Here is a 27,128-nt window from a genome sequence, read left to right on the forward strand (position 1 = left end):
CAATTATTCGTTTACACCAGTGGTGTTGTGTTAGTTTCACATTATCCAAGTGCACCATAAAATGTACCAAAAGATAAAAATTTTGCAAGAGAAACCAAGGCACTTAAACTGCGCGTTTCTATCCTATCACTCCCTTGTGTCAGTCTGCTGAAGCAAAAACAACAAAGAATCTTGTAGCACCAAAAGCCTAAAAGCTTTATTGTGGCAGTAGCACGCACGATGATTGATCTTTACATGGATACTGGGTGGAGATGAGCAGCTTCCTCCTTTATAAAGTTTCTGATCCTTTGAAAGGAGTTTCCATGGCCGGGGCGAACAAAGCTAAGTCCATAATACATTTGTATACAGCTGTGCTTTCTCCGATTTTCGTCTTTAATCCTAAAAGCTATTTGTTTTGTCGCGTTTGAAGTTCTTGCATTTTCTTCATTGCCGCCTCCAACGATAACCTTCTGCTCTGGAAATCTGAGGACAGGCGGCAAAAAAACCACAACACTTAGGGGAAAAGAAATGTCCAAGCGGCACCCCTCTCAGAAAAGACTAACCAGCCAGACGGTGTATAAGCGCATCATTGAGGCCGCGTAGAGAGAGGAACCGGGAGAGCGGCGGCGCATTCTTTTCCTTCCGCCCTGGAGAAACCGTTGCCCCTTTAAGAAGGCGGTTTCTGGGGCCCTTTTCTCCGCGCCCATTGGAGCAGACTCCAGAGCAACGTGTCTCTGTCATGGCAGCCGCATGCAGTCGCTCTTCCTGGCAGGTCGCAGCAGTCGGGAGAAAGTGCCTTTCTTCCCTTGTCCCCGGACTGGTGAAATGATTTGACAGATGTATTTAAAGAGACCTGCAACTGGTCTCGCCTTCTGTTTGTTCTACTTGTCTTCTTATTTCACCAACAAGGTGAGGCTGAGAGAGCTCCGCTAGTTTAAACTGCCCTTTATTTCGACTTAAAATTTTTCACAGGGTCGCAAGTTTTGGCTGGTCTGCTAGTTTTTATACCTTGGAAAATCGAACACACTGTTTGCCTTTTCTCTCCAGCAACGGCGAACTTGTGTTTCCCTGCGAGACAATGAAAAGCTGCTCATGGATTTTCAGTTTCTTTCGAGAACTGACTTTTCTCCTCGCAGCGACGTGCAGCTATCGACTTTCCTTTAGCCCACTCTTAAACCCCACACGGAATGGGGGGGAGGACGGAAGAGTCCTCACATTTATCCCTGGAAAGCAAGAGTTTAATGAAAAAACTAAATTAATGGCTTTATATAGTTGCCTTAAGTGAAGGATAAAGTAGAAATACTTCTAGGGCTGTGTAAGAACTCTTAACAAAACTCAAAACAATTAAAAATCATGCACACAAGGTCATATGGGGTTATCACATTCCACTCAGCCTTAAAGTATATACATACAGACAATAAAACATGCTCTCAAGCGATAAGAAAATTGTGGCAGTTTTATCTGTATTATCATTTCAAAGCACAACTTTTTTGATAGTTTGTATACACTGCAAATCTTAAATATTTAGGTTTAGGACTCTGGGTTTTAACTATTAAGAAAGAATTACAGATTTCTTCCATTTAAATGTGTTTGCTTTCCCACCCCATAATGTTTGACCAGACTCTTAAAACAAGCCTTCCCAGTTATGTTTTTTGTAATGCTTATGGCTTCTTGATCTTGGAGTTTCTTCATTTTTGGCACTGAAGTTAGGAGAAAGAAAAAAACTAGACACATTTACTTGGGAGCAAGTCTCAATGAGGTACTTCAATACAAGCTTCAGACAATTTTGTTCCCTCCTCTGTGACAAGTGAAATGTGTAACCTTTCCAGGATCTACAGCCACTTCCAGACCTAATCTGTTGCTGCAAAATCAAGAAAAGTCTTTGCAGTTCCTTAAAAACTAAGGCTGCAATCCAAACCCTACTTACATTGGAGTAAGCCCCATTGAATTCAGTAGGACATACTTCTGAGTAGACATGGTTAGGATTGTTCTGTATTAACTTTTGTGGACTAGATCTGACAAAGTGAACTGTAGTTCAACAAAGTTTGTTTGGAACACAAACGCCTGACAGAACGTGTCTTCCTGCCTGCCCCCCATCTGCTTGTGTCATGAGATCTTTAATAGAGACCCTTTTCTTGAGCACATTCCTTCATGGAGATGTGTTTTGTATGCACCAAGGAGAGGCCTCTTCTGTGGCGATACCACATATTTGGATCTGAGAGGTACCTGGCACTGACCGCCTTTTTGTGCCAAGTTAAAACATTTCTATTTGCTCAGGTATTTTAAAGAGTTATATTGCCTTAATCTGCTTTTAGTTTGTATAGTCTTGTTTTGCCCCATAGTCTATAAATTGTTTGACAAATGTGTTATTGCATCTGTAGCTTTAATTAATTCTCATATTTATTGTATTCTGTTCTGGAATCCACTGAAGGACAGCTTAGAAACAGTTTACATAAATAAAATAAATTAGGCCATCTTGTATTTGTTAGTCTTTAAGGTGCTACAAGTCTTTTTAGCATCTTTCTAGCATCTGTTACCTTTAAAACAGAAAAGACGAGTCTTGCAACATCCTTTAGAAAAATCAGATTATAGGAACACAGGGATGGATGAGAAGCAACAGGCTGTGGTATTTTCAAGGCAGAAAGCAAATGAACAATGAAGTTCAAGGGGGAAAGTATGTAAGAATAGCATGTAATGTAATCAACCAAATTAAATTACTTGTTGTGTGTGTGTGTGTGTGTGTGTGTGTATACTGTGTGTATATATATGTTGCTTTGGTTTGGTTTATGATTAAGGCAGAACCAGCAAAGGTCATGAGAATCCTATGCAACAGGTAGCTTCTAAGGCTTTACTTTGAATCTTCTTCAGCTTACAACGTCTACTTGCAACTCCTATGTTTGAATTACGGGGAAAAATGTACATCTGATAAGCCAATGAGTTTGGTAGATTCTCTTACTTGAAGTGGTCACTTAGTTAATTCAAATTGCACTCATTAATAAGTGAGTTCTGTCCCAAGTAGCCTATTCAGGTCAGGGCTAGCTATAACTTGTTTCTTTTTATTTTTATGGCTGGGTTCTGTTTCATTGTCTGATCCATTGCATCCATTGATTTATGTTAAAATTACTTGAAAAGTGTGTGTGTGTGTGTGTGTGTGTGTGTGTGTGTGTGTGTGTTTATGTACTATCCCCTAACTTGGTGTTTTGTCTTCCAGTATGTTCTGTCTGTCCTGAAATTCACCTACCCTACTCTTTTTCAAGGGTAAGTATTTCAAAAGCGCATTAAAAATGACAGAATAAGTAGGTAGCTGTACCAGACAGAGGCTAATGTTAGTGTCTCATATAATTGTATATCATCTGGGAAACTCCTATATGTTTTATTGTTACAAGATGTTATTCACTTGTCCTAATTCTCAGCTCTCTGCTTCTATGTAAAAACTGCTATTTTTTCACCAGCCCCGCCTTGTAGCTGAGGGGGAAGGAATGTGCCATTTTCCAGTTTTTGATAACTTTCACTCCCCATTTCAAATGTTCAAGTACTTCAAATATGTCAAATCCTATGGTCAGTCTACTTCCCACAAAACAGCAGAGAAAGGTTGTACAAAGGCAGTTTAACCAAAATCACAAGGCTGATGGCAGAGTGCTCAAACTGTTCTGAGGAAGAGATTTGATTGGTGGTTTAAAATTGGCAGCTATGGAGGGAAAGGGGAGGCCAAGACCAAGATGGTGGGAAAGAGAGTTCTTATTTTCACAGTGGCTTCTGAAAGTCTCTGTCAAGTTACAACAGTTCTTAAGATTCTGTGTGACAAACCCAGACAAAACAAATGTAAGCTGATGATTATTTGAGTGAGGATTATCTAATTATGCATGAGGTAAAAAAAGTGAATAGAGAGTCTCCAGTAAGACTAGAAAATGGGATCACTCAGTTAAACTGATGGGCAGTAGACCAGATTGACCACGTTGTGTGGGGGAGCTGACATAATGCCCTTCAGATGATGTTGAACAACAACTCCAGTTATGACTATTGCCCATGCTGCTTGGGCCGTGTGGAAGTTGGAGCCCAAAAACATGTGGAGGGCATGATATTGACGACCCTTGCTGTAGTGGCTTGCTTTGGGCCACCCAACAAGTTCATAGCAGGACTCATAGCTTATACTGCTTACCTGACACTAATTCATATATTATTATAATATATATGCATCCTAATCCATATTTGCATTGCATATGTTGGATATACAAACTAGCTTCAGTGTCACTTCTGCAAATGGTCTTAGAGGAGAAGTTGGCTTAAGCTCTGTTCCCCGTGGCCTCACAACAGGTGGAATCTTTGATTTCAGAATTTAGCAGAGTAAAAGGTTTGTGGTTTTGCTCCACTTAAGCAGCTGATGCTCTAACTACAGGCGCGGGTGCATCTACTGGCTCTGCAGCAGCCCAAGTTGCCTGTTAGGAATATAATTTGTTGTTTTGTTCCATCGTCATAATTTTATTTTGTTGTCCTTTATACTGCCAGTCCAATGACTGAAGGCAGCATATGATCAGACTGTGTCACTCATGGAAGAAGCCTCCACTGTGAGTAATAATTGACTTGAATAATTGATTGTTTAGAAACAGAACATTGTACGTGTTTCAATTGCAGCTGGCAGACACTAGTTGGTGGATTTCTCCTACACATTTCCTGGAAGATTGGCTGGACTGAGATCAGCAGCAGTTCAAGGTACAATGAAATTGCAGTGTAAAAATAGACAGACGGTATTCCAAGTAATATTCACTGGAATATGTGTCATCACAGATACTTGGCTGTGGTTTTTACCCCATAATGTTGCAAGAACTGTGTAGTGGTAAAATAATAATAATAAACATGTGCACACTTTTTTCTGTATGTAACTGGAGTGTTTTCTTTATGCTTTTATATAACTTTGCGCATATACTCATGAGACCATAGGATAGGCCAGTTTCATCAAGTATCTGTGCACAAACGTGTAGGCTTTTCTTTTCCAGCCCTTGTCCCATTCTTATATAATTAGCATGGTCAAATGAAGATACTTCCCAACTCTATAGGGCATTTTAGATTGCATACAATCTAGAACTGAGAAATCTGCTGTTTGCATCTTAGTATGCAAGATCACTTACTTGCTGTTTGACTGTCTAGCCCAGGCATCCCCAAACGCGGCCCTTCAGATGTTTTAGGACTACAACTCCCATCATCCCTAGCTAACAAGACCAGTGGTCAGGGATGATGGGAACTGTAGTCCCAAAACATCTGGAGGGCCGAGTTTGGGGGTGCCTGGTCTTGCCCAATTATGAACTGTTTGGGATACAGTTTTAGGAATAGCTGATTTATTCCATGGAAATCTAGTCTGATGTTTAAATGAAAGACATCCACATTGAACACATTAAAAAACCCAACTCTCATGAATTTGAGAGGCAAAAACCCACAGAAAAAAATACTTCATTTTGTCCAGGGTTATGTACGTAAGTATATAAGAAGAGCCCCCCAGATCAGGCCAGTGGCCCAGGTAACCCACTATCCTGTTCTCCCAGTGACTAACTAGAAACCTATGGGAAGTGTGTGAGCAGGACCTGAGTGCCCCACTGCTCTTTCCTCTCCCAGCAACTGGTGTGCAGAGGCATAATGCTTCTGGAGGTGGAAACACAACATAGTCATCCTGCCTAGTAACCATTGTCAGCCTTCCCCGCTTTGAATTTGTCTAATCTTCTTTTGAAGACATCCAAGTTGGTGACCATCACTACCTCTTGTGGAAGTTGGTTCCTGTGCACTGCGAAAAGAAGTATTTCCTTTTGTCTGTTCTGACTCTTCCAGCCTTCAGCTTCTTTGGATGCTCCTGTGTTCTAGTATTTTGAAGGAGGGAGAAAAACCTCATTCTCCACTTTCTTCTTTCCATGCATAATTTTACACACCTCTATAGTGTCCTCCCCTAGAAGAACAGTGACCTGTGACATAAAGATCTGTGCTTGGAGAAATTCATTCTGAGCAATGTCAGTAGTACTGTTCTTCCATTTGTAGAATGGCTGCACATCAGGGGGATAGATATCTGATGGAGTTCCAGGGTGGCATTCTGTGATAGCAATGGAACATTGTGGTAAGGGTGGCTTAAATGTTGTTCTGCTTTGGAGCTTAAGACTTCACTCCACTAGATGTCAGTCTAAGCAAGGTAATCCTAACACAGAGACTTTCCTGCTCCCTGCTCTTGTTGATGGCATGCAAAGGATGGCATGCTGCAGAAGACCAGAAGATAAAAGGGGAGGACTGTAAGGAAAGAGGCACTCCAGAACTCAAGCAATTTAATTCTTGGACATGGAAAGAACTGAAAGCATGGATGAGGCAGAATAGGAAGTCTGTTTTCAAGAGGCATGCTTCAGAATTCTGCACCAGCTTCAGCTTCTACCCTTTCTTCAAATGCAGCTTCATGCAGAATGTGTTACATTAGTCAAGGGGTCCCCAACATGGGCATAGCCAGGATTTATTTTGCGGGGGCAGACTTTATATTGGGGTGGGACAGAACCAAATTATCTGTGATGAAATTAGTCAGTTAAGTATTTTTATTTATTTACTTGATTTGGGGTGGTAGCTGCCTCCCTGCCCTCTGGCTATGTATTTGATCTTTGTGTTTGAGCTTATTATACATATTCCCTACAACATGGAAGATTACTAACTTGTAGAAATATCAGCACTGGGGTGTCTTAAGATTTTGATCAGCAACAATGATGGAAGACTCAGGCTGTGTGCAAGTCATGAGTTCCTCACTCTGTTCAGTGAGCCACAGAATAAATGAGATTTTGGCTGTTGGCTTCCTTGGTGCCTAAAGTTCCCTTCAGTCTCATTTGCAGAAATACTGAGTACCATCAACCCCAACAGATTTCAAAGTGGGTGGGGTGACTCATATTGTACTTGTGTCTCTGTTTGCAGATGGAAAGATATAGGAGCTGCTTCTAACTCCTTCAGAAATCTAGATCTGAAAGTAGGCTGTTTGTGTACACATAATTCTCCAAGAACCTCGGCATTTTGTGTCTAGAATGAACAGACTGTGCCTTGGGTGATGAGTGCATCCACACAACAACAACAATAACAACAACAACAACAATAAATTTTATTTATATCCCGCCCTCCTGAGCCGAAGCCGGGCTCAGGGCGGCTAACAACAATAAAACAGTACAACACAACACTCTAAAATCATTCCTTATAAAATTAATTCAAATTAAACCACTGGCAACCATTGGGCCAGAGCTCCGCGAAGATTGCCGAACCTTAACTTGTCTATTATGCCATCAACAAAGGAAGCCTAAGGATGAGAGGGGTATTTAGATTTTGAGTGTATGCTGAAATTTATCTGATTGAGATCTTTTAACTCCTTCACAGAACAGTTATCTGCAATGCTCTTTGGGTAGGTGCAATGATGATCAATCTAGATTTGTAGCGTAGGCATGTCTTGTGATCACCAAGTTACCATTCCGATTCATGGAATACTGCATATTTCTTTCGTACTTGTCAAGGAATGCACAATACAGTGCTCTCTGCAAAGTCATTATAGCAGATTCTGAGCCTGACTGTTGTATGGCTTGGCATATTAGAGTGATGACTGCTGTTGAAGCATTTCCCGTAGTGCTAGACATTCTTTTCCAGCCCTGAAAAAGAATCCCTCTTGGCAGGATTGAGTTCTGAAGTTCCATCGTGGGAACGGTTCTAATGGCCTTTTCCATTGCATTTTAGATGGTCACATTGGACATGCAAACATTTCAGGGATTCCTGAGACTTCACATTGTGGTCAGTGATCTCTGTTTTCCACATGGAGACCTCATTCTCAAGCTTTAGGGATTTATTTTTCCACTGCTACTTCAGTTCAAATGACATTGCTTGTTTTAAGGAGGCATCTGATTTGAAGTTACCAGCAAAATAATTATAGTAGTTGTCAGTTTGATCCAGATAAGATTTGGGCCCGGCGTGAGGAAAGAGAATTTATGTTGTATGAGCAGAAGTTGGATTAAATTCAACTAACTCATTGCTTGAGCAGAACAACATAGGAGATTACACTGTAGAGGCATGTCATCATTGCAGCTACTCAGAAGAGCTAACCCAATAAGGATACTTGGATACACTCAAGCCAAGCAGGTAGAAAATCACCACAGATGTGCATCTTTGCAGCATGGGAATGGTCAGATACAATGCCAAGAGATGTATCTTGCAGAGCTTCCAACTTCCTTCATGGCTCTTAATTACACCTGATCCAGGTTCATTTTCCTTTGTTTAGTTGGGGGAAATGTTTTGGGTAGATGTCTTTTGATACAGAATCTGGCATAGTCGTAACTGTATGCACCATTTGTTTTTACAGATCTGAAGTGCTGTCATGGCTTCCAGCTTCTGCACTCTTTGTGGGCATTATTTATGCAGGTTCCAGGGCACTGTCCAGACTGGTAAGATACAGGCAAATGGAAACTAACACGCTTTTCATTTGTTGGTGTTAATGTTTTACTCCAGATAACATACTAAGGTTAAAGTCATTGACCTAACTGAGGTTAAAGTCATTTGTGAAAATACTAACTGCTGTTTGGAAGCTGTAAGCATCCTATGGAGCAAGTTTAGGGAAAGTCGGGGAGGAGAAGGGGAAAATCCCGTCGCACAAGTAGAAATCCTTGTGCTGACCGGATGGTTGCTTTGCAAACAATTTCCTAATTTTCAGCTTTGCATGTTATATTGTCCTTATGTGTGCAGTGGTGACAATAACAACCACTTTTGCAAATATGATGCATGAACAGTATCAACAAGACTGAAATGTATATCTCCAGCTGTATATAATGCAAAACTGATAATTAATGGTGAAAGAGGTTATATATATATATATATATATGCAGGTTTTGGTGTCCTCGGGTGTCTTCCCGTGTAAAAGTAAAAGACACCCGAGGACACCAAAACCTGCATTCCTGTACCCGTGAAAATCTACGAAAGCAAATATATATATATATATATATATATGCTTTCGTAGATTTTCACGGGTACAGGAATGCAGGTTTTGGTGTCCTCGGGTGTCTTCCCGTGTAAAAGTTGGGGTGTCTAGGCGACGTTTCGACGAGGTCTCACTCGTCATCTTCAGGCTGGTGCTTTCGGCTTCTTGTTACTGGAACAGAGCAGGATCTCAGTGTTTGAGTTCCTATAAATACTGTTGAGGGGGTGTGGTGTATAGCCTCCAATGTTCTGGGCAGAGAGGAAGTTCCCAGGCTAGTGTGCTTCCTCTCTGCCCAGAACATTGGAGGCTATACACCACACCCCCTCAACAGTATTTATAGGAACTCAAACACTGAGATCCTGCTCTGTTCCAGTAACAAGAAGCCGAAAGCACCAGCCTGAAGATGACGAGTGAGACCTCGTCGAAACGTCGCCTAGACACCCCAACTTTTACACGGGAAGACACCCGAGGACACCAAAACCTGCATATATATATATATATATTTATATATAAATAAAATAAGCTGCCTGGTCAGTCAATATAGAGATGACAAATTGGTATAATGAGCTCCAACAGCAAAATAGGTAAGAATTCTCAGCACAAAACAAGTCACCAGCCAGAGTTCATTCCCTTCCTCTCTTTCCTTTTGCCCTGGGAATTAGCACATGAAGCACTTACATCCTCTGATAAGGCAACTGGGGAAGTTTAGTCTATGTGACTCTTCCTTTCTCTGTTGACTTACATCCCATAATCTCCCCCCCTTTTTTCTGTTACTCCCGCCTCTTCAGAATCTACTGTTACGATGAGGCCTCAGCTCATTGTACATGAATATGAAAGATGCTCCATTTTGACACATGAAATAGGAGCATAAAATGCCTTTTCATTGTTGTTAACATGATTCCTAAATTAGTGCTCAAATGTCTGTTGCCGCTACTGTGGTGCATCATATAACTACATATGGCTTCATTTCCAAATCAGTCGAGCTGGTTTTAATTATGATGTTTGCTTTGTCCCTTTGTTTGGTGAGTAATTCTGCACTGGATGAGAGCCAGTGCGGACAAATAGTGGGGAGACCCGGCTTCAGATTCTTGCTCTTCCCCAAACTCAGTCTCAGTTCCTCATCTTTAAAATGGCAGTATTAAAATGGGATTGTGAAAACACTTGAAATGTTCCCCCCCCCCTGCACTTGAAATACAGTCTACACAGTGGTTGTAGAAATGGGTCTTACTTAGCTGTGAGGGCATGTGCCTGCCTATTTCATCTAAGAATTTACATTTCAAACTGAAATGAGAATTTCTGGAACAACAACTGGCTGAGATGTGTTCGTGAGATAGTGGAATTGAGGAGATGGCAATTTGCTTATGCTGGCTGGACCAACATACTGAGCTTCCTTTTATAAAGACTAAAGCTCCTAAAAAATATCATCAAAGACAATAGACATCTGGCGAAGGTTAGCTGAGCTGGGCAATCTGGAGCCACTGTTGGCAGCAAAACACATTTCTCTTGGCTCTAGAAAGAGCCAATAGCATATGGGAGGGGAAGGGGTGTGTGAGTGTGTCTGTATATACATGTGTGTGTTAAAACTTGGCTGGAGAAAAGGAAAAATGTAAATTCTGGTGTCAGCTTTCTTAGACATTACTTCTAGTATTTCCTTTTATTGTGCTCTAGTTCAAGTGGCCTGTGTTAGATGACGGGCTCCGTTTAACTTTCTGCCTCAGCAGCAGTGAGGGGCAACATAAATGGAAGGTAACAAGGCCAGCAGTGGAACTAGGAACTGTTCTTTGTTTTTAAAATATATCTGTATTGACTTTTTCAGATAAAATATAATCAACACTGACCACATAACAAAATGTACACTGAAAAAAAATGATGTGATGTTTTTACAAGAGATTAACAATAATGACTGGCAAATTATTGAGCATGGGTGCCATGAATTGTTCTTTGTTTTTTTATCCTACTGTAGACCAGTCAACAACTGACTAGTTATGTGCCATGTTTGGCTGTTCATTGAATACCATTTCTTGCAAATTCCCAAGTATTTAGAATGTACTTTGTTAAGTGGCTGTGTCTTAGGTCCAAATAATTTGTTATGGCCTACATGTTTGTTTCTACAAAAAGCATTTCTAGTGGAAAAAAACAAGAATAACAGATAAATTGTTTATACAAAATAAAATAAGACCAGTGGCAAACACCTAAAATAAGTATCCTATCAAATAAAGCTGTTCCAATAATTTACAAATTCCATTTTATACAGAACTAATTTATAGTATCCTTGCATGCACATCTTAGAAGACAAATTAGTTTGACAAGTTTTCCATATAGTTTCCAGTTTGGATGTGGTTCGTTTTTGGAGTGATGAGATGAGTTTCATTCCTATGCCCCACAAATAACCCAGAGATGCATTTTAAATAAAAACACAAATTCTACTCATGTAAAAACACCAGGCAGGCCCCACAAATAGTCCAGAGATGCATTTTAAATAAAAGGACACATTCTACTAATGTAAAAACACGCTGATTCCCAGACCATCCACGGGCCAGATTGAGAAGGCGATTGGGCCGCATCCAGCCCACAGGCCTTAGGTTGCTTAACCCTGCCCTAAACGTTTTGTGAATCTTTGTACTTTTGTCCATTTACTGTATTTATTTCCCCTGATTTGAACTATAAAATGGTGGTTTTCTTGAGTAAAGATGAGAGTACCCCTAAATATATTTTTAGGGGGGAAAATCCCTGGGTATTTGAATACACATTTTTGCATGATTTTTTCTTTTTTTAAATCACAGTGGGTTAATAAAGAAATAGATCAGAACATGTGTGAAATTGACACAGACTGAAACTAGGCTGAACATTCTGTCCATTCTTGGAAACTGCACTATTTTTCCTCATGGTGCTACCTGTAGTTCTTAGCGCTATGCTCATGGGAGAAATTGAATGCTTTGTGCACCACCTCATTTCATACCTGCAAGCTCCTACATCTGTTTATAAGGGAAACTGTATCCCTAGAAATATCTGGTTTTTAGGAGCCCCCCCCCAAGAGAAACATGAATAAGTGCAGAAGAGGATTTTTTCAGAATCTGCAGTGCTAATCTTATTGGTCACATTTTCTTCCTTGACAGCCAATTCCTATCTTTCTTACCTTACACAATGCTGCAGACGTTATAGCTTGTGGAATCGAGGCATTTGTGCAGAAAGAGGTATGACAAAATGAATTTCCTGTGTTGTTAACAGCCTGTGCCAGGGCTTTGGAAATAGTGAAATTAGTGTTACCATGTTTTCCCAGCTCTGCTAAATAATCCAGTTACTAATTTAATTTAATTTTTAATAAGGGAAATACTTCAAACGTTTTCCTTTCGGAAATGAAAATTATTGAATTCTGTGGGAAGAATATGTATTCTGAAGTCTGTAATAGAGCAAAAAGGGAGACGAATGACGGTGTCACTCTGATGATCCTGAAATAGCTCAGATCATTGAATCGGAGAGGGGGAAAATACTGATTTTGATGCAGTCCAAGAGTTGTATCCTTGGTAGTTTTGCGTTAGTGAAAAACCACTTCCACAAATTGGGACACCCAATATTTTTCAACTGCAGCCCTATAGTATTCTGTTCCAGAGTTCCCAACCACCAGGAGCAGCTTTCGAAGGGAGGAACTTAAGCAGGTAGGAAGAATTGGTGAAAATCAGATGCCTCAGCTTATATAAGTGGGAACTCTTTCCACTAAGGCTGTGGTGAGGAACGTTTGGTCTAATTGAGCCCTCAGTTAAAAGCTATTTGAAGTATAATGTAGATCCTACCTGAACAACAACAGGGAGGGAAGGCGCATTTCATGGAGAGAGGTGTTTGTTTGCTTTTTAAAAAGATGAGGCCGCCACTGAAAAGACCCTGCCAGAATTAGCTCCTGGTGTAGAATTAGCATTTTGTAGCTTATGAATCCTCTTTAAAGGCAGACACTCATAGATTGCATTACACTAATTCGGTCTAGAGGTAACCAGACAAATATCTGCTACATCCAGATAGGGTCGCAGCTAGTAAAAAGGCCACCCAAATAATTGCAGATTGCTGTCTTTTCTTCAGATAGCATTGTCCAGGAGGACCCCCACCCCCCCAAAAAGTTGCAAACTTTTTATGTGTGCAATTTTAGAAGCTAATTTATTTAGGAGCTATTTCAAGTTGGGTTCATTTATTCTTCTACAGGTACCACAAGAATAGAACTTGCATTTGGAAAACTGTCAGAAGTCTAGATGCATGTATAATAACACATTTTCTTTCCAGTGTTTTGATTGCATTTTATTTCCTTTCTTAACAGCAGACCTCTAGACTAAAAATCTGCAGGTAAGTTTCTCAATGTATAAGTCTACAGAGAATTCCACAGAGGGCCTAGATTTCTCACAGATTGCAAAGCTGGTTTTCTAGTCATCGTAAACTTCAAAAAGGACAAGTTTTAAATGCTTAAATACAGAAAAGCTTTGAACATAAAGATGAAACTGCCTAGAAATTATATTACTCAGCAGGTTGACACACAGAGTCCCACCATAACTTCTCCAGGTGAATCATAATTCCATGGTTCTTTTTCTTGACTCACCTCTTGGAGTTGTCTTTCTGAAGCCAACACAGAGTGAAGCCTCCTTAAGTCCATTAAAATCAGTGGGTTTGGGCATCCCTAATTATTCATTGGATTTAGGCCTAGGACCAATTTGCATTGGGTGTATCATTATTAAATTACCATAGATTCCTTTTTAAATACAGTACAGTATTGTTTCAGAGAATTATAATAAGTGCTTGGAAATATGTATCTGTATTTGATGAGATTTGGATAAAAGGGGATGAAATAATTGTGTTCGTGTGCATATTTTTTCAAAATGCTTAAATACACAATTTCCAAGAGACCTTGACAAAAGAAGGTTGTTCACAGTCAAACAGAACTATGAGAAGATATTATATAAGAACGATTGAGTAAAATATCTCAAAAATAATAAACATATTTTAACCTTGTGTTTAAAAGTAACTCAAGTTAATAACTTAGGAAAACTTTTTGGAATTCAGATGTTTTTGTATTAAGCCAGTATTTCCCCCCCCCCCACTGCAGATTATAGCAGCTTCAGAGAGGTGATTTGCATTGGAGAAACGGTGTGAGAGAAAGGGTTAACTTTTTCTAGCGTGCCCAACATGGCCAATTTTATCCTGCTGTGAGGGATAAGTTACTGTCCTTGACATCATGTGACACCAGGTGTGGGATAACTAAAGTGTGTCCAGGACAGCTGCAGTGGGGCTTGCATTTGGGCTGTTTACATTCAGCTCCAACTACAAGCCCTGCTTTTGGCAAAAGGATTTACAGCTGTGGTTTGAATTCAAGCTGGATCTGCAAAGCAAGAATAGGGCAGATGTGGTCATGACAAAAGCAGAAGGGGATGTTGTAAGAAGGGGCTACTACACAATGTGTGTCTTAGCTTTTCCCCCCTCCTCCCAAGGGGCAATTTCAGTGTCTTATGTTATTCTCATCCATTTGATCATGCTTGTTGCTTGTCATGTGGCAAATATAGTAGTAGTAGGAATAATAACATAACTGAAAATTATGAATAAAGCCAGGGCAGGGCTTTGGTTACAGCAGCGGCAGACAATATGATGTTGGACTCCAGCTTCCATTATCAGTGACTGTTGGCCATGCTGCCTTGTGCTGATGAGATTTGGAGTCCATCATCATCTGAAAAGTACCATGTGTGCTATCCCTGGGTCACCATGTTTGAATTGAGCATGCGATCAAATCTCCATTCAGCCCTAAAGCTCACTGGATAACCATGGGCTGGTCAATATTTCACAGCTTAACCCTAACTTACAGGGTAGTAGTGAGGATAAACGAGACATAGAACTACATGTACTTCCTTGAGCTATTTGGAGGCAGGATGAGATAGATACAGAGACAGATAGATATATTTAATGAAATAGAACTATATAATTCCTCTGAGAATGCATTGCAATGAATGTCAGTCATGTGGCATACTGTTTCTTCCATGCAGGGTCCTGACTCTTCTGGTAGCAGCAGGGTGCCTTCCTTTCTGTGATCCACAGGTAGGTAGGTTGGTTTAAAGCAGTGTTTCCCAACCTTTTTTGGGCAAAGGCACACTTGTTTCATGAAAAAAATCTCGAGGCACACCACCATTACAGCCCCGTGACGTCAGCACGCAGCGTCACGCCGGGAGGGACATGAATTGCTAGCAAATTACATAATCACCTCCTTGAGGGCTGGCTCATCTTCTCCGAAGGCAGAACCCCATTAATTAACAGCACAGACTCACACCATAGCCAAGATGAGGGGGGAAAACCTCAGTCATGCACAGTCATGCACATGTGGGGGCTAAATGAGGACGAAGACCGGGCAGAGAGCAGGGTTCAAATCACCCCACCTGGCCAGGACAATCCCTGGGTGCTCCCTTGGGCCACTCGCCTGACCCACCTCGCAGGGCTGTTGTTGCGAGGATAACACGGGGAGAACCACGTGCGCACCCGGGAGCTCCTTGGAGGAGAAAGCGGGCGATGAATGCAATGCACAAAATATATGAGAGGTGACCAGGTTTTGCAGGTGAGGGGCCCCCGCCAGCCTCCGCTTCCAACACCCGGCGCAACGACGCCGAAGTTTCCCCCCGGGCTCGGCTCGGGGAGCACCGGTGCTCCCCCCGCGGCTCCCCTTCGCCCTCCCGGCTCTCTCTGCCGCCCACTGGGCACCCCCCTCACCTGCCAAGTCCGGAGCACCGGTGGAAGTTGCATGCATGCATGCAGGGCGCCGCGTTGCCATTGCATTGCACTGCACTCCATGCAACGCCTGCACGCATGCATTGCCTTGCACGCCCGCCAAGGGGTCTCCCCGCGGTCCGATGCGTCCCCTCCGGCGCGGATGCAGCATTGCAAAAATAAAAAACCCCCGACGCAGCCCTACCTGGGGGGCAGCCTCCGCCTCCGCCGCTCCGCCTCCGCGGGGATCCCCGGGCTCCATCCTGCCGCCCGATCTCCGGAGGGCGCAGGCAGGCTGTGCGGGGTCTGCGCGGAAGAGCCCCTGCCCGCCCGGCTGCCGCCGCTGCGCTCATTCCATGGCCGGGAGAAGAGCGCTTCAAATAAAACGCCCGGCCCGCCAGGCCACGCTGGGAAACGTAGTTTGCGCACCCCGCGCGGGCGCGGAGCCCAAGGGCGAGGGGACTACGGATCCCGGCAGCCCCCGCGCCGGGGACAGAGGAGGAGAGGCCGGGTGCAGGGATGGAGGGACGGGTGGGCGAGCGAGTGAGTGAGTGGCAGCCGCCAAGCCTTGGCCGAGAGCCAGGAAGGGCCTCCCCGGAGGAGGAGGAGGAGGAGGAGGAGGAGGAGGGAGGCGCAGAGCGGGAGGGAGGGAACCCCAGGGGTCATCTAGTGACGGCGCCCCAATCGAAAATTTGACTTTTTTAAAAAAAATCTTTCAATTTTTAAATTTTTCCCGCGGCACACCAGGCAACATCTCGCGGCACACTAGTGTGCCGCGGAACAGTGGTTGGGAAACACTGGTTTAAAGAAACCAATCCTAAGATTACTGTGAAATGGCCGTCTCCTTCCATTTGTCTTGCTATTGGATTCAGGAAGTGAACATTCCCTCTTGATTGTGATTGGCTATTGAAAAGAAAAGACAGGAGGGCACAGGCCAAGCAACAAAACCTTTCACAGAGGCAGGTCCCCCATAGCAAGTCCTAGGAAACAGTTTGCTGAAAGGAATCTAATGCTTTTCAGGTATAAAAAACCTTCTTTGGGGCATCTGCATAGAAACAAGGGCTTAAAGCTATATTTTCAAGCAAAATCTTTGTTTCTGAATCATTATGTATATGATATTTTAGTCAGCCAAATAAGTTTTTTTGCACTGGAAAGACATTAGGCACATTTCAGTAAATTGTTTCTTAGTGCCTCTGGAAGTCTCTTCTTCTTTCCCCACATGCATTATTGCACTTGTTTTTTATAACATACAGCCATGTCCATGTTTACTCAGAGCTGTTTTTCAGCTTTGAAGAGAGAGTGAATAGTGGGGCTGTCTTCTCCGTGAGCCTGCCTGCCCACACCTCTCCTTTGCAACCCACTAATATCTGAATTAGGTCTGGGTGGGATGTCCGCTATTGTGACAGGCAATTCAGTAGATGCGATTATGGAACGCTTTAAATTACTTTTGGAAAGATTGAAATCCCATTTAACAACAGTGATACATAGCTCCGCTACAAAGAGGGCAAAGGACGGAGCTAGCTGGTTTGACCTGGAGTGCAGGCAAACAAGGAGACAAACGAGAACAGCCTACCAGAGATATAGGAAATCAGGGACTGCCATCCTACTTAATGCTTATATTTATCTGAGACGGTCTTACAAACAATTATTAAGGAGAAAGAAATTGGAAGCTGAACGAGCCGCATGGCAAAGTTTGGTTAAGGCATCGCACGAGAAAGATACTACTTGCTTTTGGCGAACCATATCTGGTCTACTGGACCAGGAGCGCACTAATTCCATCTGTACAGTGGAATCAATGGAGTGGTTGCGCCATTTTCAATCTTTGTTCTATGACCAGGAAGCCCAACATTACAAACTATGCATCCAATTGGAGGACCTACCTCATTGGCCACCAGTAACTGTAAAGGAAGTTGAGAACTTAATCGCACAATTAAAGAACAATAAGGCCCCAGGGAATGATTACATCCCTGCCGAACTTCTGAAGTCCAACATTGGCTGGTGGGCCCCCCTGCTGGCGTCTCTATTTTCTTGGATCGACTCAACGGGTTTACTCCCAGATGGTTGGACAGAGGCAATAGTTATTCCAATCTATAAAAAAGGACCTATGCCAGACCCGGCGAGTTATAGACCAATCAGCCTTCTGCCTATACCCAGCAAACTATATGCCAAACATCTTTATATTAAGCTAACTAGCTGGCTGGAAACTGAAGCTATTCTAGCGGAAGAGCAAGCGGGTTTCAGGCAAGGCAGATCCACCATAGACCATTGCTTCACCCTAGCCTATTTAATTGACAAATATGCCAAAAAATCCCGTGGGGTGCTATACGCAGCCTTTATCGATCTAAAGGCTGCTTTCGATTCAATTCCACGTGCAAGACTCTGGGATAAATTGAGCACATCAAGTATAGACAAAAGACTATTATTTCTGATCAGCTGTTTATATAAAGACACGGTGCTGTATGTAAGAACTTCGTTAAATGGCCATCTTATAGGACCAGTTCCTGTCAGCAAGGGGGTCAAGCAAGGTTGCATCCTGGCCCCAGTTCTATTCAACTTTTACATCAATGATATGGTTAACTGTTTGTCATCTCCGGACTTCCATGCCCCCAAACTGGCTGATAAATCAATATCAGTGCTTTTGTATGCTGATGATGCGATACTCCTATCTCGAACAAGAATAGGCTTAAATAGGCTCATAGGTGAATTTTCAGCATACTGTAGGAGAGAGCAACTGGCAATAAACTATCAGAAAACCAAAATCATGGTTTTTGCAAGGAAATGCAGACAGTACAGCTGGAGGATGGATAACCAGACAATTGAACAGGTTAAAGCCTTCAAATATCTGGGTATCGTTTTCCAGTCGACCGGGTCCTGGGATGTCCATCAAAAATATGCCAAAGAAAAAGCAGCTCAAAGTATTAAGATGCTGTCCCGCTTCTTTTACACGAAGGGGGGCAGATACATCCCAGCAGCCTTTGAAGTTTTTCAAGCAAAACCTCTGGCGCAGTTACTGTATGGGGCACAAATCTGGACGGGGAACCACTGCTCCAGTCTTGAAACTGTTCAGTCTAAATTCCTAAGGCAGATATTCGGCGTCCCCTCCTGTGTTCCAAACGCAGCATTACGACTCGAGGTCTGCCTTCCATCTGTAGAAACTCAGACCTGGCAAAGAACACTCAACTATTGGCTTCGTCTTAATCTAAATCCACCCGGTCTACTGCCTCTAGTAACGCAAGACCCTCACAAAAGCAAGTGGTTCAAAACTGTGCATCAAAAACTCCTTACATGCGGTCTGCATTCGCAGTCCCTACTATCAATGGGCCTCATTAAAGCAAAGAGTCTAATAGGCCAGCGCCTGAAAGACATTGAACGGCAAAACAACCTGACTATCTTAAAGAAACTGTGCCCATGGTATACCTACTTTCCCCCTTCCCATTTTGACTTTCCAGCTTCATATTTGTTTAAAGTAACCATACCAAAATACAGACGTGCCTTTACATTGGCTAGATGGGATGTTCTTCCTTCTGCCGTACTCGAAGGTCGTTACCAAAAGACTCCATTTGAAAAACGACTCTGCCCATGTGGAGATGGTAACACGGAAACAGTGTCCCACGTCCTCCTATCCTGCCCCCTTTACAAAGACCTAAGGAATGAGATTATTACTCCACTCATTCTCTCCAACCCCGGCCGTTCACAAGACATTACACTGTTTTTTCTCTTATCTGATACGGATAGTCAGATAACAGAGAAGGTCGCGAGGTACATCGAGAGAGCTGTGAAATTGAGGGCCACCATCTGAGTGACAGACTTGTTCATCTGACGGACCTCCTTCTGCTTGTTCTTATCTTCCTTTTATTTTTATTTTATTTTTAATTCTTGCATAGCTGTGGCCTGTTGGCTTTGCTAATAAAGTTTTGATTTGATTTGATTTGAAGGGGGCCTTCTCTGTGCCCGCAGTTGGTTTTCAAACTCTCTCCCTAGGGAGGTGCCTCTCACCCCCTCTTCCATCACTTTTAAAACACCTTCCTTTTTCAGACAGGCATCCATCCAACCAGCCTGCCATTAAGTTTTTAACCTTCCTGGTTTGAATTGTGTTTTACCTCCTTTTTTGTCCCTCTTATAATTTGTATTTTTCTTGAGAGTGCCCTCTGTTAAAAGCTGCCTCAAGCATTAATGTAAAGGCAGGCTAAACACTTTTTAAGTGATTAAAGCAAGATTGTAGCCATAGCAGGCAAACCTTCGCATTGAAGAAAAAAGCCAGTAGTGAGTGCCAATGAGAAACCACCACCCAGATCCCTCTCTCCCCAAGGTAAGGCTTGTCTATGGGGGGCTCACACATGCCCTATACTTTGAGAGAACATGTGGAAGGGTGGGGATTGTGGAGTTGCAAGCCCTCCACCACCAACACTTGGTGTGACCAGCCTCCATCTCATGTTCATCCCTGGTACAAACAATCTATATGCACATCAATGTAACACTCCTCCACATGAAGGGAGACCAGAGTCAAAGTCCCCACTTTGTTGTGGTGAAGCTCTATGCTGGATGTGATCCGTGCGGTGGGGCAGAGCCACAGCCGCCCTACCAGCACTAGCACCACTGCAGCTTACTTGGAAGGAGCTGGCATGGGGCAGGGTGGCAGCAGAACTGCGTAGTCCTGACCTCACCAGCACCTTGCCCAACCGCAGGTCCCTCCGGTATGCTGCAACAATGCTGGTGTTGGGAGGATGACTCAGTCCCATTATGCCGGCTGCTGCTCTGCGCATACACTGTTGTGCATGAATCAAGCTTCCTTACATGCCAGTCAGATTTGCAGGCATGGACACAGCACATCTTGGTGGCAGTGGTGGAGCTAGCCCTCAGTCCCTCCCATAAAGGTAAAGGTACCCCTGACCATTAGGTCCAGTCGCAGACGACTCTGGGGTTGCAGCGCTCATCTTGCTTTACTGGCCGAGGGAGCTGGCATACAGCTTCCGGATCATGTGGCCAGCAGGACTAAGCCGCTTCTGGCGAACCAGAGCAGTGCACGGAAACGCCGTTTATCTTCCCGCTGGAGTGGTACCTATTTATCTACTTGCACTTTGACGTGCCTTTGAACTGCTAGGTTGGCAGGAGCAAGGACCAAACAATGGGAGCTCACCCCGTCGCGGGGATTCAAACCGCCGACCTTCTGATCAGCAAGCCCTAGGCTCAGTTAGACCACAGCGCCACCCGTGTCCTCCAGTCCCTCCCATACAAAGCAGATAATACCTTTTGTTACACCAGGGGTTGTCAACCTGGTCCCTACCACCCACTAGTGGGCGTTTCAGGATTCCAGGGGGGCGGTAGGGGTTCTACGCCACATGTTACTTCAGCACTGGTAGGCGGTAAGGAAATTTTACCATCAAGAAAATGCATTAGTGGGCGGTAGGTATAAAAAGCTTGACTACGCCTGTGTTACATAATGAAGTCTGTTTTCGATGTAGATACCCAAACACATGTCTTATTGTTTTTGTTGCTGCTACATGAAAAGAAGACATGATATCAAATGACTAATAAATTAAACTGAAATTGATACAAAGTGGGAGCACTTTTTAATATATTGTTTTTCCTAGAACATTTCTCCTCCAGCAACTACATCTTGGAACCATTTATGAAGGAGGTGTTTATCTCTGTTTGCTTTGATGTTGTATTTTACAGTTTGACACAGATGGCTATTTTTGGGCCCTCATCCATTTGCTATGCATTGGTAAGTTTTTAATAAATTTGTGAAAATTAAGCTGTAATGCATAAGTGCTGCTCCTTTTCATTTTAGTAGCGTTTCGGCTGAGGCTCCCAGTTTTCTGGCTTTTGTCCCTCAGTACAATAGCCAACAAATTGCATAAGCGGAGTTTGTTTGTATTGCTTCCACTTGGAACAGAAGCGTATTGTGTGTTCCTTCCAAAGGTATATGAATGAATCCAACTTTGCATTGAATTGTATGACACCATGAAAATGGAAGGGGAAACAAATATAGGCAGATCAAAGCTCTGAAATGATTTGGAGAGAACAGAGCACTGAAGAGTGAGAACAAATAAAGGAAATGAGATTTTGATCTATACTGGTTGGAAATAAATGCATAACTACAAAACTGGGCATTAGCCAAAGTAGCTTAAATGCTGCATAAAAGTTTAGATTTTTCTAACTGCAAATAGATTTTAACAATCACATTGATACCAAATTTAAATTGGTCCCTAGCTGTCCACATTATGACTTGGGGCTTATCTGCTCCAAAGTGTTTGCATTTCTGTAGTCCACATGCCATTACCCTCAAACAACACCATTCTCAATGCTTTCCTCCTATAAATTCAGCTTTATCCTATATGGAGATAATCCAGTGTTGAGGGAAATCAGACTCCAAACTGCTCCAGATCATTTTGGGGGGCGTTTTGTGGTGGGTGGATCAATTGTCACTTTCTGCTACTCCCCTTTCCATGCCCACTACCTCATCTGTGATTTGACTTCTTTTCCAGCAGTGTTCATAACTATTTCTGGTGTGCACCTGAATATTTCCCTCCCACTTGATCCTTCAGATTTGCACAAATCCAGAAAACTGCACAAGCAAACCACATCAAACATTTCAATACCCAATATTTTGCCCAGCATTCTGGAAAATGTGTGCTGAGAATCACTTTAATTGCTTTCAGTTGTTTTTCAGCCCTGCTTGTAACTATTTCTGATGGCAGAACAGTCTCTCTCTCTCTCTGATTTGCAGAAAACTAAAAAACTGCACAAGCAAATTTACAGTTGCCTGACCACGTGCTATTGGTGTACTTCCTGGGTGGGGGAAATTATTTTAAAAACAGGCTGCATGCACCAGTATCTGCATGCATACCATGTTGGTATTTAATCAGCATTACAGAGTCAACAAATCAGAAGGAGGGGGGAAGCATAAAAGGGAATGTCTACTGGTATGAATGGGAAATAGTGAAGTTGCTTCTCATATAAAGATTCAAGTATTTGTAGGTGAAGACTACTCCTAATCTGAATGGTGGTGGGGATAGATAAACAGCTAAATAATGCTCAAGTGTGGAATTTTACGTGTTTTGTGTCCTTTTATTCACAGGGGCTTACAAAGTATATTATAATTCATGGAGACCAAATTCTCTAAGGTGATTTCCCCCTTGTTTTTAAAGAGGGTTATGTAAAAGAGAAGAACCACTATTACAGAATAATAAAAAAAGATCAGGAGAAAGAGGTGTAATGGTTTTAAGGTTTAATGTTTTACTATGTTTATATACATGCTGGAAGCTGCCCAGAGTGGCTGGGACAACCCAGTCAGATGGGTGGGGTATAAATAATAAATAATTATTATTATTTTAATTACAGATTGTTGTCGTGACTGTAAGAACAAAGGGACTGAGGCACAGCTGTATAGTCAGTGATAAATTGAGGTCTCCATATCTCTGTCAGTAGAATCTTGATGGAGGCACTTAAAAAAAAAACTTTAGGTCCCTCCCCCCTTCGTTTAAAGCACCCCAAATGAATAAATTTACCAAGTAGACTATGGCAAGAGCTACCTGAAATACGTGGTCATGAGTCTGGAATAGTGAGCTGTTAACATCACTCCCCTCTATATCTCACACATACATGAGTTACTTACAGCGTGGTGGATTTTGCTTGTGTGCTGCTTTGAGAGTGGGTCTTGGCAAGAACGTGAGGTTTACATACGATCAATCAACCATTTAAGAGCAATTTCTTCACTGCAGCTTTAATGCTCATCTTCCCTTTTTTCTCCTAATTTAGAAGGATATAAATTCTGTCAAGGACATAATGGCTTTGCAACGGGGTCACACGGCCTAGTAATGTAGTTCTCTGAGAGCGTTTCTGTCGAGAAGGTGTGATGATCCTGCCATTTGCTTGTGACTCCTTTAATGTTAGCTGCAATTCAAAACTCTGTGCTTATCAAGCAGCCAGACAGCCATGAAATGGTTGGGAATAAATTTAAAATAATGTAAGCTAGTTAGTTCTCCTAATCCCCCAGAGCAGATTTGTAGTGTGTGTGTGCGTGCGTGCGTGCTAGGAGCGGGGGGGGGGGAGTCTTCCTCACAGTATATACGGTATTCCCCACTCCTCTATAGACCAGAACCCTCTAGATGTTGCCTGATTCCAGCTCCCATCATCATTGACCCAGTGGCCTTGCTGGCTGAGGCTTTTGGAGGCCAGTAACATTTGAGGCACAGGTTCCACTGTAGACCAGCTACCCTGCTAACTTCCGAACATGCGGAAATTATGTCGCCTTTCATTTATGTTTTGGACAGGAGTGTTATACCTGGAAACTTGGCAATGCCGTTTTCAGGAGTCAAAACACTGTCCCAGCAATTCCTTTTCAGCTGCAGGGCAGCAATTCTGGGAAGTTGAGCCCAGGCTGGTTCTTACCTGTTCTCATGGCCTGCAAGGGTCAGTCTGGCCTGTGCACTCTCTATGACTGGCGGCTCACATTGAGTGGGGTTGTGTCCCATGGATAAATATAGCTCTCCACCTTCCCCAGGGCAATTCTTCTCTGGCACTCAACCAGAAGTGCAGAGAGGTTGTTTGTGTGCTACTGAGCTATGACTGAACTCCTGTGCTAAAGTCTTGGGTTTGCCAACAATAGTCAGGCAAGCAGAAATCTGAAACATGGGTAGTTTTGCCCAAATCAATATAAAGAAAACATGCCATGAGTAATAATATAACATCAACATCATATGATTGGTTTTTAGGGATTCTTAGGTATAATATTTGGTGGAATATTAGACTGTGGTTAGACCTCACCCCCAAATAACAGATAAAATTATTTTCTTCTTTTAGTGATTCTCAGCAACAATATATAAACTATGCATTCAGGTAAAACTTGCATTCTTCCTTTCTCTGTTTGTTTTTTGCTTCAGGGCAATCCTATCTGGGTTTGCTTTCCTTTGGAAGAGAGAGTAGTGAAGACTTGTGCCTTTTTAGGGGGGTGGCTTCCATAATATTTGCTTTATTTACAATTCCACAAGTAAGCATAAGTGTAGGCAAGCAGTGCATGCACCCCCACCGTTTAGAGAGAGACATCCTAAATTCCACGGTGCTTCCAGACTTTATCTTCCCTTCCCTGCCATTCTTCACATGCACACCCCTCTACCTGCACCCCAGCTCCCTTAACTCAGTGTTTTTTATATTGTAATTTTATATTGTGATTTGCCCTGAGATCTACAGGTATAAGGTGGTATACAAATTTAATAAATACATTTAATAATAATAATAATTGGAGGGGAAGGGATGTGTCACCTTATGCAGGCAGAGAGCGCTTGAAAGTGAGGAGGCAAGTTTCTCTTGAAATCTCAGGAAAAAAAGTAGCTGGTACTGTATCAGATTTCCAAGAGTCATGACTGCCACTTTCTTTTAGTAGCATAACCACAATTAAGTATGAAAAAATGAATTGCATAATTTATTGCAGAACACAGAAATTGAGGGTTGTTGTTTTTTTTTTAATAATAAAAAGTACAGTACTCAATCTGCTCCAAACTCCATAGACACCCAAGCTGGGGGGCATTAATGGGGTCAATCAAATTCACTTTAATCATTCATAACAGTGAAAGGCAAATGAATTTTTTTATTAGCAAGATCGTGAGGTTATGGGGCTCCAAAGCTGGTTTTGCATGCATTAATAGTTCATTATAGAAGTGTGACACACTCTGAACAGTGTAAGGTATAATTTCATGCCTCAGAGCAGTCACTGCATTCTGAGGAATCTAAATGGAATTTTGCCAGAGGGGAAAAGCATAAATCTCTTGCAGCAATGTTTAAGAACTTTGTATCGACCTTATCACACATGCCTATATACACACAAAAATAATCCTATAGAGATATCCAGAAAACATTTCTGGTTATTGTATTGTTTCCTAAAAGGATACTGTCTGATGTGTGATGGCAGAGGACAAAACCTCACATCTACACACTTTCTATTGCCCTTTAGCTCAAATTGCAGAAGCGTCTACATTATTTAAATTACAAATTTGGTAGATGGCATAATCTGTGACATCGTTGTTCAGTCTAGGGAATTAATACTGTACTCTCTTTTTTATTTTTAGTGTGGTGATGTTGGCTTTTGCATCCCACCCAGCAGGTAAAAGAACTGAAAATTATAAGTGGGTTTTTTAATTGTATGGGTATGGTTTCATTTTCTTAGATATGCTGTTTAGGAATATAATCTGTTAGATACACACACATACACCCCAATCTGTAGGTCTGTGTGCGTTCAGGTGCACAGGTGGGTCACTTGCATTTAGGTAGGTAGTTGTTCCTTTTTATGGAGCTAGCTGATCTGTACATACAAAACTACATCAGTGGGGAGTATCTCCTTGCACTGAAATTATTGGGAAATCTTTTCTAGAAAGTGAGTTCTGTTTGCCTATCATAACAATTGCATGTAGATCAGGCATAGGCAAACTTGGCCCTCCAGATGTTTTGAGACTACAACTCCCATCATCCCTGACCACTGGTCCTGTTAGCTAGGGATGATGGGACTTGTAGTCCCAAAACATATGGAGGGCCGTTTGCCTATGCCTGATGTAGATCATACTAGTAGATTGAGGTGGGATTTAACTGAGAGTTTTAGAAGCTGGAATCAATCTTAGAAACTTGGTCATACTACCTGATATTTTATTTTGTACAATATTTATTTCTGTTACTGGTTTTTAATGGGATATAACCTGGTCCAAATTGTAATGCTGAAACTGAAGTTCTGGTGCTGTCTATTTAGAATGTTAGTTGTGTGCTGCACCTTCTCTGAACAGCAGAAAGTTCGGAGCACCATGCGGATTTACAGATTGAAATATTGGGGGGGGGACCTGGAGAGTTGGGGTGCCTTTGCAATTAACTGTCATTTATAAATTTGCATGTTGAGCCACCACATAGAGTGTTCCAGGTTTACAGCAATATTGGATCAGTACTTCCAAGGCCAGTTTCCAGCTATGTTCTCTCATATTCCTCTAAGCCAGTAGTGGAAACAAATTAATTCCTCATGACCTTGAACAGTGAACACAGTGAACAGAGCTTATGCTTTTCCATTGGAAAATGTAGTATCCAACATAGATCTTTTTGCAAGTGGAAATGTGTTCACTAAAAACACACCGCTTCCTTTTCCTGCAACCTCTCTTTGAACTGCTAATAAGAATCAGGTGCAGCTCAAAATGGTGAGAAAGGGGCCTTATAAGAGTAATGGCCAATTAAGGAGTCCAGAAGCTATAAAAACATGTTTAAACCAAAGGATACCTGTTAAATGGAGTTTCTGTATAGAGATTTAACTGAGTGCTTTTTTTGCTAGTTGAATCAATTATTTTATTCCACAGGTGATCTCTTTAGTGCCTTGGAATTTCCATTCCTTTACTTCTACAGGTTTCACAGCAGTTGCTTTGCCAGGTAATATATATTCCTTTACCAGAATGAGTTTGTCAAAGTTAGTGGCATGTAAAACCTGAAAAGGACAATATTT

At 42.3% G+C, this 27,128-nt stretch overlaps 1 protein-coding gene across 4 annotated transcripts in view; it reads left to right on the top strand.

Moving 5' to 3' along the window:
* Positions 1–153: 153 nt before the first annotated feature.
* The window catches only part of TMEM241 (transmembrane protein 241), a 46,334-nt gene continuing 19,359 nt past the window's right edge, over positions 154–27,128 (top strand). Inside the window, exons 1-12 of one of the 4 annotated variants that reach the window (XM_081918127.1) lie at positions 154–888; positions 3,191–3,237; positions 4,612–4,689; positions 8,324–8,405; positions 12,052–12,129; positions 13,239–13,264; positions 14,947–14,998; positions 21,335–21,383; positions 22,740–22,785; positions 24,464–24,499; positions 25,726–25,760; positions 26,986–27,055. In XM_081918127.1, the coding sequence (XP_081774253.1) occupies positions 817–888; positions 3,191–3,237; positions 4,612–4,689; positions 8,324–8,405; positions 12,052–12,129; positions 13,239–13,264; positions 14,947–14,998; positions 21,335–21,383; positions 22,740–22,785; positions 24,464–24,499; positions 25,726–25,760; positions 26,986–27,055 (671 nt within the window). In that variant the 5' untranslated portion in view covers positions 154–816. The remainder of the gene's footprint in view (positions 889–3,190; positions 3,238–4,611; positions 4,690–8,323; positions 8,406–12,051; positions 12,130–13,238; positions 13,265–14,946; positions 14,999–21,334; positions 21,384–22,739; positions 22,786–24,463; positions 24,500–25,725; positions 25,761–26,985; positions 27,056–27,128) is intronic. The other 3 variants (XM_081918126.1, XM_081918125.1, XM_081918128.1) reach the window with 3 other exon arrangements.

Source organism: Podarcis melisellensis, assembly GCF_964234715.1.
Source record: "Podarcis melisellensis genome assembly, chromosome: 7".
Taxonomy (NCBI): Eukaryota; Metazoa; Chordata; class Lepidosauria; order Squamata; family Lacertidae; genus Podarcis; species Podarcis melisellensis.